Source organism: Mercenaria mercenaria, chromosome 7 (genome assembly GCF_021730395.1).
Source record: "Mercenaria mercenaria strain notata chromosome 7, MADL_Memer_1, whole genome shotgun sequence".
NCBI classification, from domain to species: domain Eukaryota; kingdom Metazoa; phylum Mollusca; class Bivalvia; order Venerida; family Veneridae; genus Mercenaria; species Mercenaria mercenaria.
Window position 1 is genome coordinate 12,387,197 of NC_069367.1, and position 14,060 is coordinate 12,401,256.

Here is a 14,060-nt window from a genome sequence, read left to right on the forward strand (position 1 = left end):
GCTCATCACCATCTACCTATATACCAAGTTTGAAGTTAATACCTTGAATAGTTATAAAGGTATATAGACGGAAAGATTATTTGGCCTTGACTTTTCAATAACAGAACTGGTTCAAGTATTTTGCACATCGTCTCAGCGAAACATACCTAATCGCAACATACCTAAATACAAAGATTAAAAGTCAATAACGAGAATTGTTATTAAGCTATGCTCCGGACATGTAATATGGAGGACAAATTTAAAACATCCATAAAATAATTAAAGTTTTCTTACAACATATATAACTTAAACAAATGACACAGAGCAAGGATTTATACTCGTATTACGACTAAAAACGCCGCAAACTCGCTTATTATCATTTTGCAATTATTAGGTAATACATGTGTATATTTTGCTCTGTTCACTGACCTGTCTATACATTCAGCATACTTTCGTTGTGGATGTTTGTTTGATGCATTGTACGCAGTGTCTGATCCAAGGAAAACGAATCGCATTAAGAGATCCATGTCTTCAACAATCCATACATAGGAACCATCATCCGTTTTAACTTGTTTCGGATGTGGTATGTCGTCCTGAAACAGAAACAAAACAAAAACTTTTATATATTGAGATCAAGACGAGTCATAAAGGATGTTAGAAATACATCATTTCAGGAATACAAATCACTTTGCTTTAGATTTAATATTATATGCTATGCTTCTATTTTTTTGAAAAACAAACCTTCTTTTTTGGATTGTGTTATTGATTTTGGACAACTTAGGGTAACTTTGTTTGTTGACAAGTTAGGATAACGTTAATTATTTGGTGCCAATATAGGGAAACGTTAATTGTTTGTTGACAACTTAGGGTAACGTTAATTGTTTGTTGACAACTTAGGGTAACGTTAATTGTTTGTTTAAGTCAGGCAAATGATACTATTATACTGAAATAATCTCACCTCTTGACAAGGTTTCCTTGAAGGTGTCCATTCGTCCTTTGACCCTGTTTGTCCCATGGGTGAGTTCTATAAACGGTTGTTTGTATATGAAACGCCGGAAATATTATATCAGTGCAAAATACTGTTTGTACTGCTTTAAGGATGATCAAAGAGACTCATCCGAATCTGAAAGTCCGAAAGTAACTTTCAGTGAGACAACATACAATATGATCATTAAAGCGAAACCATTACCTCTCCAAGTCTTCAACTCAAAACAACGATATTGGGCAAATCTATTCATGTCATTTAAATGTCAAATTAAGTATCTGGGTGATGTAATACTCATTTCTATGCATCGTATAAAACTAGAAAATTTTCTTGTTAATCAATATAATATTCGTATGAAAATCCTACATAAAACATTTCACTTTTTATTTGATAAACATAATAATTTGAGTTTCATAAAATGGTATTTGTTGCAAAGCAAAATTCTTGTTGTCAAACTTTGAAATGTTGGCTTTCAATACAATTTCCGTGTTCATTATTTAAATTATTATCGACATTAAAGTGTTCTTCGGACTCAGATAAGTGACTACCATTTAGAGATAGTACTTATAGTTTAACATTATGAAAAACGATTAAAACATTAACGCAGGTTGCTTTTATATAACATTTAAAACCGAATATAATACATAAGTCTCGATTTGATTATTTTGAAGCATGTTTTTTAAGATTTTTAGAAACTTCATACTTTAATTTGCAAGCGGCCGATCATGTAAACAGTCCTACTAATCAAGCCATTGATGAATATTAAATCCCAAATTCACTGCGGGATGAACTTTTGTCTATTGTATGACAACAGAGGATGTTTTAAGTTTAATAAATTAATCCAAATCTCCTATAAAAACTGAAATTTAAATATAGACGATCTGACGGTAACAGAAATGCACATGTTTACTGAAACGTGAAATATCTGTTACATGTATCCTATAATAAAACCGATTTCCGCTTGTGATTTGGGGCCGAATAATTTTACTACGTTGAGTTCCCTGGGCCGATTGGGACCGATCTGAACAAAACATTTACACCGTTCAATTGATTGAAGTCAATTGTTTTTGTTTGTTTTTTTTTTTTTTCGGTTTTTTTTTTTCAACTTAGAAATGCACTATTGCTCCTGTATATAAATATTGCTATGGATACAATAGGGTTATTATAACAGTAGCTGGAGCTGGGATGCTGTATTCGACTCGAGTGGATTGTTTTTGCCAGATTGGATCTCAGGAGGCACGCAAGCGCCGAGTGTGATCCGACCTTTTAAAATCCACGAGAGCCGATTACAAAATCCCAGTTCTAGCTACTGTTATAATGACCATTTTATTATATATTGTGTTATTTTTTTTAACCTGTCAAATGTGCATACATTATACGCTCTGTGCGTTCGATATTATAATATTCGGCCCAACTTCGGTGCCATCCGTATGTTTTACGGGAATCAATTTTGGTTAAGTGTCTAAATGCCATTATTAGTATTGTAAGTGAAACCCTTATTCGTCGTTCGTACCGATGGCTTAGTGGCTACAACATATGACTTTTATGCGTGAAATTGCTGGTTCGAGCCCATAACTGAGAACATTTTTTATTTTCATTTTTAATTGTTTATTGGTTTATATGTTTTAAATTACAAAGGGACACGTGAAAATCAAAATTCACGGGCTTCACGTTTAAATGTGTTTCGTACTGAAATTATAGAGATCGAAACTGAATCATGAATATAGCTTGTTTTAAATAATATCAAATAACTGAACATAGAAAGCTAAACGTGAATAAAAAATCATTTAGAAAAAATTTTAAAAATATTGCAACAAAAATAGTTCCTACTACAAAATCAGGAGAGATATATTGAATAAAGTGTACATTACAATAGTGTTTGTGAACAAAAAATACAATACCCGATCGATGCTAAAAATTTATGTGAAGCCACGTAGCACGTGACTTCGATACCGCGTTCACGCTTTTATTAGCCTTTTAATTGCAATTTTTCCGTTTTCTGGCCGATGCTTGATCTTTTAAATGAAAATAATATTTCTTTCAAACAACTGGAAAGCATTCTTTCATTATTGTTAACTGACGAATATTTTTTAGCAATTGAATGAAGTTCTGTATTCACTCCGGAAAGAAGTACTTCCTGTGAGCACCTATCCGTTAGGGTGCGCTTTTTAAGAACTTCCGACGAAACTTTTCAAATCCATCACCAAGTGTGGAAGTATACTTGCGTTACCGTAAAGCTCGATTCTCGAGCAGGCCCTTCGGGCCTGCTCTTCGAGCTCGCTATGAAACTGTAATATACTGAAATAAACCGTGAATAAAAATAATCTTAAAGAAAAGAAATTTTAAAAAAAGATAAGCATAAAAAAGTAGTTGTAAAAATACAATGGAGGAAATATTAGATAAAGTGTACATGTACAAAGTGTTTGTGAAAAAAAAATACAGATACTGCACGGATTCGAGCTTAAGAGCTCGAAGTTTCATGCTACTGACAGTGACCACTGAGCTATCGTGACTATCGAACCTCGGTATACACGCTTTAAATATAAGCCATTTTAATTGCAAGTTACTTTCCGTACACTGCACGGAATGTACCGAAAATCAGCCGAAGATTAAATATTCTGTGCACCGAAAATAGTACAATATCTCTACCTTTATCTTTAATATTTATCGCTATTAAAATGAAAGTTAGTGGTTTTATGTGCGCTATTTATAGAACTGTGTCAGGTCATGCATTTTAATGAAATTAGTCCGGCAGCTTACAATACGGAAGGTACAACACGGAATTTAAATGGTACAATACGGATTTTTCTGCCTGTTCATATTCAATTATGAAATACAAGCCGATTTTTTTTACAGAATTTATATAGGTATGTAATAAAACAATATACAAAACGCTGCAAGCATATCATGAAGTCATTTTTGAGATAACGCTACACAAGAGACGTCAACGTAGAAATTAATAAATAAATTTCAGTCGTTTGAAAGTAGTAGATCTGACCAAAGATATCATCATACAGTAAAAAACTGTATAGACAATTTAAAGAAAAAATGTCAAAATAAGATCTTCTTAACATCGAGAAATCGAAAAATTTTTTAACAAATAACAAAAAGAGTATTATGTAGTGATGGTTACCTGGACTATGTTCAACGTAGTATGTAACCTTTTTAAAAATAAAATATGAGCCGTGCCATGAGAAAACCAACAAAGTGGGTTTGCGACCAGCATAGATCCAGACCAGCCTGCGCATCCGCGCAGTCTGGTCAAGATCCATGTTCTTCGCTTTTAAAGCCTATTGGAATTCGAGAAACTGTTAGCAAACAGCATGGATCCTGACCAGACTGCGCGGATGCACATGCTGGTCGCAAACCCACTATGTTGGTTTTCTCATGGCACGGCTCATATTAACCCAAGCTCATCAAACTGCACGACAATTGTCAGATCAATATGTTCACAGTACAATAGATGTTCTTTATAAAATAACCCGGACAAATTAATATCTTGTTGAAATATTTTTTCCTTTTATCGTTTTTATTCAAAGAATGTTCTAAACTGTCGTAGCTTTCTATTGAAACTACTTCAACTGTGTTATAGTTATACAAACATTAAACCTGTATTTATTCGTTTCATCTTAAGTAAGAAATTTTGTATATATATTTTTTCTGTAGATATAAAGAAGATATATGATGGTGCTCTAAGTAATAAGAAAAAGATATTTAAGCTACCAGTGTATTTATGTACTATTTATGGCTACCAATGTATGCAGGCACGGAAAACATAACTAATATATCAGTGTAGTAGTCATTTCGTTCTATCAAAATTTTCCGACAGTTAATGAATTCCAGAGTTAAATGTATTTTTGAAATCATTTTCAAACAATCTTGTTAAAACATAACGTTACGGAAAATTGCAGGTCATTGGATAGGATACAGTTGTTTGCTCGGAAGTGTGACTATAAATACCTTGATATTTGAGCCGTACCATAAGAAAACCAACATAGTAGCTTTGCGACCAGCATGGATCCAGACCAGCCTGCGCATCCGGAATCATCCTGTTCGCTAACGGTCTTCTAATTGCAATAGGCTTTGAAAGCGAACAACATGGAACCTGAACAGACTGCGCGGTTGCGCAGGCTGGTCTGGATCCATGTTGGTCGCAAAGCCACTATGTTGGTTTTCTCATGGCGCGGCTCAATTATTTTGTTAAAATGCGGCTTGTGTTTAAAAAAAAAGCTTATTAACAATCAAAATCCGTGCGCTGGATGGGAATCCGATTCCATATCATACCTTTGTTACAATAAACCTTATAATTATTATACACACTCAAATTTTAATATACCATTTGAATGTTTAATTAGATGGTTTTGCTGAATTTTAATTATATGATTTTTTCTCCTTGAATATTTCTTTAGAGCTGTATCTTTGTAAATGGTATTTTTCTGACGTAGAAATGGATGCATAGTTCTAAGAATACAGAGGTAGCTTTGTTACAGTTCAGTTCGTTGTTGTACATTTTGTGTTTACATCACATAAACCCTGTCTTAGTTATTTATTTTTTGCTGACCTTTTGTTCTGAAGTTTTACACGCATATGGAAAAGAACATGCAACATAAGAAAGAATGCCATATCCGTTTTAAATGAATGAAGAAAAAGATGATACCTTTCATTGTTACAGTACATCTCTGTCGTCCGTTTAGCTCAACAGGCAAAAGCAAATTACTTAAAATCCGGGAGGTAGTTAGATGGTATCTTGGCCGAGAGGAAGAAAGATTGAATTAATGGAAAATTGATAAGTTTCATTAAATTGTATCAGTACATCAGTTTCATCTACTTAGTTCAACAGGAATAAACAAAATACTTAGAATTAGGAAGTTGTATGTTGCGTTCCAAATCGGGACATATTTTCTACATGGCGATTTATACTGGAGACAGAATCATAAATCAAGTCACGTCGCCAACCTCTGATTGTGCGGGAACTTCTTTCAGTCACTTGCAGAGAATTTAAGAATTACATCATATACAGCTGCTGCTATACATGTATGTTAATACTAGAAGGATTCTTGTAAGGAATCCAGCATCACTGTTACTGTTAACTAAAATTAGTATGCATGTAAAATGCAGTCGAAAAAAATATGGTTAAAACTCAAAAAATCATCATGTAACGCATTCACAGTGCAACCGCTAGAGCAAACACCACTGGGAAGACAGAAATGTATTTGTTGTACAGATGTTGTTGTTCTTGAGAAGTTAATTTACTTAAGAAATAATAAGTTCCCAAACGTGGTTTATCGTAGAATAACCCGAGTTTTGAGTTCTTATGCGTAAATATATATCACGGAGGCCGTAGGCCTGAGTGATATATTGTTTCGCATAAGAACGAAAAATAAGGGTTATTTAACGATGAATCACACTTGGGAACTTATTATTTCGATTCTAACACGACATACTATGATACTAGTATCAAAAGTGTTTAAAAATGGTAACTACTTTTTACGACCGTGCTACGCACCTGGATCGGATGACGTCATTGCACACGAGTGGTTTATCGCAGAATAACCTGAGATAGATTTTGCTCTACATGTATGTAGGTTATTTGCTGGTTGTGTTAGAATATAAATTACTGCAACTGAGAAAGAAAATATTTGTCTCTACAGGGTGGTATTCGCTGCTCAGAGGAGTCTGTATACAAGGGTATACAGTAACTAGAATATGTCCTTGAGAAATATCGTAAAATCCCATTGAAGATAAAATGTTTTCTTGCAGTTTTATGTAAGTTGAAAGAATTTATACTGTTATGATAAATTTTTTTTTTTTGGATTTAACGTCGCACCGACACATGATATATGGCGACTTTCCAGCTTTAATGGTGGAGGAAGACCCCAGGTGGCCCTCCGTGTATTATTTCATCACGAGCGGGCCCCTGGGTAGAACCACCGACCTTCCGTAAGCCAGCTGGATGACTTCCTCACATGAAGAATTCAACGCCCCAAGTGAGGCTCGAACCCAAGTGATTTGAAGTCAGTGACCTTAACCACTCGGTCACGGAGGCCCCTATGATAAATTTAGACAAGAATATCATCTTAAATATCTTAGTGGCTATGAATATATCAAGCAGTTGTATGTTGAGTGTTATATCTATTTATTCCATGTATTGTATAAATGGGATATATTGTATGCCATAAAGGCAAGAAAAACGAAAGCAAATTATGTTTTGTGTAGTATTTACTTGTATGAGTGATAAAATGTTATATGAGCCGTGCCATGAGAAAAACAACATATCTGGTCAGGATCCATGCTGTTCGCTTACGGTTTCTCTAATTACTATAGACTTTGAAAGCGAACAGCATGGATCCTGATTAGACTGCGCGGATGCGCAAAAGAATGGACCCAGACCAGCCTGCGCATCCGCGGTTTCTCCAATTCCAATAGGATTTAAAAGCGAACAGCATGGATCCTGACCAGACTGCGCGGATGCGCAGGCTGGTCTGGATCCTTGCTGGTCGCAAACCCACTATGTTGGTTTTCTCATGGCACAGCTCATTTTTGAAATTTTGGTATCTCATTATCAGCAGCATGTTGACCTAAATGTAGGCAAAGTTTTCAAAAACTAAATTTAGCAATTTTTAAGATATTGACAAAGTTGGGTTAACTAAGCTGTTTCATTCAGTATATATTATAAATATTTTTTCTTTGAAATTATCACTATTTAAAACGTACAATATGACAATTAAATCTCATGGGTTAAATTCATCTAGCGACATTGCATAACCTAGCTGATATTGTTTTCTACCATTTACCAATATTAATAATCTGACGTGTTTATTTTGTGCAAGGTTATGCACACCGTATGATCACTATGATAACAATGTTTGTTTATAGCAACATAAAAAGGCTTATTCAACTGAGTACACAGTACTCGTAGCGTATCATATTTGATTTCACACAATCTTATCTTATTATGTAAAATAATTAACTTGTGTACTAACTTTATGCAAGTAATCCTTTTAAATTTGTACTTTTTAAACATTCTCATCAATTTAATTGTCATTATATGACTGTCATATTACTATTGTTGCCATTATTGTCATGATCATGCTATTATTTATATGAATATTGGTTTATGTCGATGTGCTGTATATGCATAAGACTTAATAAAATTTCTGTTCTGTTCTGTTCTGTAAACGAGAAAACTTAATTCATTTGAAAAAGAGCAAATAGATATGAAATGTTGTAGTGCGAGTTATATTAAATCGTGTCATATTCACAAAGAAGGGTAGATTATATTTTGACAATAAACGTGTTTTAATGCTATATTTACATATTACGCATGCTCGCTCAGCGAGACAGTATTACGATACGACATTACTATTTTTCCTTACTTAAAATATTTTAATATTATGTTTTTGCTGAGTTTAACGCCGCACCGACACAATTATAAGTCATATGGCGACTTTCCATCTTTGATGGTGGAGGAAGACCACAGGTGCCCCTCCATCTATTATTTCATTAGCAGTTGGCACCCAGATAGAACCACCAACCTTCCGTAGGCCAACGGATGGCTTCCTCACGAAGAATTCAACGCCCCGAGTGAGGCTCGAACCCACATCGATGAGGAGCAAGTGATTCAAAGTTAGCGACTTTAACAACTCGGCCACAGAGGCCCCTAAAATATAAAGTGGTTGTAACAGTACTTTCAAGATACAGAATTCGTCCTGGTTATGGGCATGTTTATATGCAATACACAAGTAATGTTAAAACAGATCCGGCTGATCCAAGCGTTAAGTTATAAAACATAAATATATAAGACTAAAATATGTCGGTTTATGTTTGAATCACTGTCATTTTGTATTTGCTTAACAAATAAGTTTAACATATGAGTTATATATGTTTTCTTGTATGCAAAGTGTACCTTTTAAATAAAGTAGAATCACAAAGCTTCGAAGAGAATCTACACAAAATATGTCTATACGCATGAAAATCTGTATTTAGCTGATATAAATCAGGATTACACATGATTTTCCGGCTTAAATTAATCTAAGAAGGCGTCCCAACCGGTGACCTATGTTTTGTTTGTTTATATCGAACAGTTTTAAAACAATTTCCAAAAGGCTGATTCATGACCAAAATCAATTACAACCTTTGACACACAATTTATTCAATTACATTTTGCATATATTCAACATACAGGCCCAGAAAAAAGATATTAAGTCCGAAAAAGGGGGAGGGTTGTTAAAAACTACAACTGTATCCATAAGACACGGATGCCCCGACATAGTGCGCCATCCTCTACATAGCAAAGGTCTGACTAAGAAAGGACCATACTTCTAGACAAATAGCCACAGAACAAAGTCCATTATTTCTGGTCATCTTCATATGAAGGTCACTCATCTGTGAAAATTTCAATTATATCCTTTCTTTAGTGTTTGAGAAGTTGGACACTATAATAATTTCTCTGTATTCTATAAAGCAAAACTATCAAAGGACCATAACTGCAGCAAATATTCTTACAAAAGAAATCATTCCTTCATGGTCATCTTAACATCAAGCTTGCTCATTTGTGAAAGTTTGAAGCAAATCAGGCTTACAGTGTGTAGGAGGAGTTGGACACAGAAAAAGTTTCTCTATATTCTATACAGCAAAACTATCAAAGAACAATAAATGCGGTAAAAATTGTCACAGATAAAAACTACTTCTATTTTGGTCATTTGCACATTAAGGTTGTTCATCTGTGAAAGTTTAAAGCAAATCCGGCAAATAGCGTGGGAGGAGTTGGACACAAAATATTTCGAGACGTATGGACGTACGGCAGGCAGCAACACACACTATATGCCCCCACATAAATGAGGATGCATAAAATCTCATTTAAATGGCAAATTTACTTAATTTCAATCATTAAGATATCATAGATGAGATACCATATCACATAACTAAACAATTTATGTATATCATGTATAAGATAACCTAAGATAAAAGAAATTTTTTCATTGTATCTTATATAACATGCTTACATGTACATAAATAATTTGCCTCATCAGTCTTGAATATTCAGTTTTCATTCCTGTTCCCTCCCAGTATTTCATTCTATCATACTTTTATCAATGATAATGTTGTATTTTGTGTAACTTGAAGTACATATTAGCTGTTATACATCTATTAGGACAACAGATTTACATTAAAACATGAGGCCCTTTAAAGGGTATTTTTTGTATGCTTTTGTAGTCTTTTATATACTGGAATGTCCCACAAAAAGCTTATGCTAATAAGCGTAATCTTATGTGCGTTAAAATTTAATAATTTTTTTTTATAACTTATGACATGAATCAAATGATGCATCCAAGGACTCATAAGATAATAGAAACTGGAGATTTTTACCCTTTCAATAAATATCAGAGAACTGTAATAGGTTTTCCAGTATACTTCTCTGGGATTAAGTACTAACAATCAAATTGCCAAACGGTTCACAGCTTTAACAAAGAACGGGTTGATTTGTATTTGTGAAGGTGAGTGCAGTCGAGACACCTCCCGAGAGTGCTGATGGAGGTCTTGAGGTCATGTACGGGCGAGTCCAATAACTCTACCTATTCTCCGAAAGGTTAAGCTAAAAACTTGGTGATAGCTTATTTCCTTCAAATGTCAATTTTCGAGGTTAAAATATTCAAAAGGTTTTTGTTTTGTTTTGATGCATGATAGGTAATATAGTACACATAACATTATGTCTGGATATCAACTGAAATAACGGATCTGATTTTTTATTAGAATTAAATCATTTTCTGATCTTTATATTATGAAACATTTTACATTAAAATGAATGATATTTCTGATATACTATCGACCAGTCTTGCGTCGTATTGCGCGTTATTTCCTTTTGTAGCGCGTCGTATCGCATGTCGTACATCGACATAGAAGAATAGGCGGACGACCAGCAACATGACGCGCGAAAATGTGACACGACGTTTGACACACGGCACGATTTTGCGATACTAATGTCCTGTATCGTGCCTCGTAGTACTGTAGCGCTTCCTGTCGTGTTTCGTGTCGCGCGTTCTACGTCGACCTTAAACGCGACGGACAACACAGACAGAAGTCCGTACACTTTAGAACAAAGACAGATTACTATTGAAAAAAATCATCAAAAGGTTATTACTTACTCTGTATTATTATGTACATCCCTCGATATAAAATATAATATCGTTATACACAAGTCAAAAGCTGCTAACGCAGACGCTTTACTTAAAAGTAAATACCATTTAGTGAGAAATAAACCAGGATGATAAAACTTACTACCGTTTGCACACTTGCTAATCGGACAATCTTCGATAACCGGTGTAGTGAAATACACCTGATAGCTTGAAAGATACTACGTTACACTGTTAGTCATCCGACGACAATAACCTATTTATTCACGAAAGGAGTTTCTGTTCGTTATTTATATCATACACTCAATAGGTTTAAACGTTTGTCCAAATTCATAACACCGTCCTACTTTGCAATTAATACACGCTTAGACCACGATAATCCGTAAATAGCCAATCGCAAAGCAGACTTGTACCCGTCTATATTTCATATACAACAGTAGCGTTGTATATATATCGGGGGAAACTTGGGCAAAAAACGCGTGAATTTCGTGCCATTTACCATCTAACAATACAGGCTAACGCCGGCGTTAAATGACCTTGCAATATTCTCACCAGTTATCAATGGGATAAAAAATAAGACTGACTTGGAGGTAAATTCAGTTGACAACGTCTAAATATTAATATTGTAAAAATGACCCCATGTTATTAGATATCAATAAAAATGAATTACAATAAACTACATATTTATAGTGTAGAACCAACTTGGTAAAAACGTAATTTACACATTCACTGAAACGTTTCCAACAGTTGTAACTTTTTATGTTCACTTGTTATAAAAAAGACATGTCAGCACGATCCTTACATTTGCAATCAACTGGATCCAGTTGTTCGAAACTTTAACAGGCGATTGAGTTAACGATCGATTGACTTTATCAATAGATTTCGACAGTTTAGAAAACTTAGAAAATCAAATGCACTTGTTAAGGATTATAAACACTAAACCATCTTTACAGTAAAATTAAAACATCATACTAGTGTTTCCCACCCACCAAGACTAGTATCATAAATAGAAATTTAACAGGCGGTTAGTTTAACAGCTTAATGCAGTGGTCGTGGGTTCGAGCATCATTGGGGTCACGACCATGACTTTTCATATGACCCCAGTACTAGTTTTCATAGGAAACGGACTCGAGAGTGGTTACAATAAGCTTAAACAGTTAAAGCTTTCATCAAAATCGAGCTAAAACAAATTAGTATAAACTAAACTAAACTAAATTACAGTCCGTTAAAGTTTCGAACAACTTGGCCCAGTTAGAAAGTAAAACAACTACATCATTCTTACAAGAAGGGCACGATATAGTAAAAGGCATTCGTAGTCCTACGAGCATCTACGCACTAACTATATCCTGATAAACAAAGTAAACAAATAAAAAAAGAACTAACTAAATAAATAAATAACCTGGCTATCTTCTTGAATCAACGAATCAACGTATCTGTCATCGTGTTTCGCCAACATGCAAACTCCTCACAAAAAACTAATTGTTCAGCATGCAGTCCAGTTTTGCGTATTTTTGAGAAATCCATATTTAACTGTTTAGCATTAATTTTGTGATTGCAAATGACTCAAAGTGTTAATGAACGTTAAATCTTAGTAAATCCAGTATTTGAGTAAAACTGAATTTATACAAATAACCTGCATTCTTTCATATGCCCTACTGACAATTAAGCGCTAACGGTACAAAGATGATATTACTCTTATAAAAACACGTTAATCCTAATTTCTATAGAACGCGTGGGAGAGTTTTCAATAATTGCAGTTTTTATGTCGCGTGGTCTAAGTCGGATAGACAACTCGTGCCGTTGTCTACGGGATATATACAACTCGCTTTGCTCGTTGTATATATCCCGTAGACAACGGCACTCGTTGTCTATCCTATACATATTATTTAGGAAGTAAAGGAGTGCAAATAGTATCATAATCTCAAAATCTAACTTACAGTTTCGGTCATGTGACCATTTTCATAGAATATTCCGTGTTTTTGTTTTCTTTGAAGATTATAAATCTGTTTACCCTGATGCTTGGGTCTCTATACATAATTTATTTAATTTAACAAAGGACTTTCACGAAATATGACCGTCGACACTTCTTAAGCGCTCCCCGCATTTACAAGATTTGCATCCGCTTCGCATGAATAAAAATAAACCAAATCAGTTTCAGATACATTTGTAAAAGATGGCATCGACACTTTTGATTTGTTATTTTTTATTAACAAAAGTTGCTTAATAATCATGTAAAGATGATAAAACTACAGTAATAGTAATGTTCAAAGAATGGCATTTGCTTGATATATTCTTAAAGCTGACCGTGTTTCGGATTTCGTTGCAATTTTTAAACAACTTTCGCCGTGCCGTTTTTTGTAAATTTTGTATAGTTCATGATATTTCCTCAAGCTCAAGCAGAGACAAATTTCGAAGTGATGGCCACTATACAAAACGTTTGCAGAGAATTCATTTTACCATTAATTTTGATAAAAGAAACATCAAACTATTGGTAAACAATAATAAAACACAAAATAAAACTATCAATATAATTTTTTCTAGGGTGCCTTAAGTAAACGGATTCAAGGAGACAGAATTCTAACTCCAACATTGAAAAATTAAGGTCGAATCCTGCGGGTCTGTTTTGAATTTTGCTCACTTCATTCAAAAATAACCTTGGGGCAGAAGTAAAACCTACCTACATTTCTTCCACACTATATAATCTAAAGTGTTAATGCAAAATAGAGAACTTTTACCGCATGTAACTCAATATTTTTGAAGATATCTAACTCTACCCCTTCTGTTTCAGAGATAAATTCACTTTGAACGGCAAGAAATCGCTTATAAAATGATTTTTTCTACTTTTGTATAATAAATCAATAATAAGTCTTGAAAGAAGTAAAAACTTACTAGAAACAAGAGCACCACCGATTTTTTTTTGTATAATAAAAATATTGTCCTACCCATGATTTTCTAAGTCCAAA

At 34.1% G+C, this 14,060-nt stretch overlaps 1 protein-coding gene across 10 annotated transcripts in view; it reads right to left on the minus strand.

Annotated features, from left to right (window-relative positions):
• LOC123554917 (RNA-binding protein RO60-like) overlaps positions 1-14,060 on the minus strand; it is a 62,963-nt gene that overhangs the window by 38,688 nt on the left and 10,215 nt on the right. Inside the window, exons 1-3 of one of the 10 annotated variants that reach the window (XM_053547574.1) lie at positions 11,243-11,389; positions 938-1,102; positions 409-572 (exon numbers count right to left, since the gene is read on the minus strand). The exons of 1 other annotated variant lie outside the window; for it this stretch is intronic. In XM_053547574.1, coding sequence (XP_053403549.1) covers positions 409-572; positions 938-994 — 221 coding nt within the window. In that variant the 5' untranslated portion in view covers positions 995-1,102; positions 11,243-11,389. Of the gene's footprint in view, positions 1-408; positions 573-937; positions 1,103-5,621; positions 5,734-11,109; positions 11,390-14,060 lie in introns of those variants that run through there. 8 more of the 10 variants (XM_053547575.1, XM_053547572.1, XM_053547573.1 and 5 more) reach the window with 8 other exon arrangements.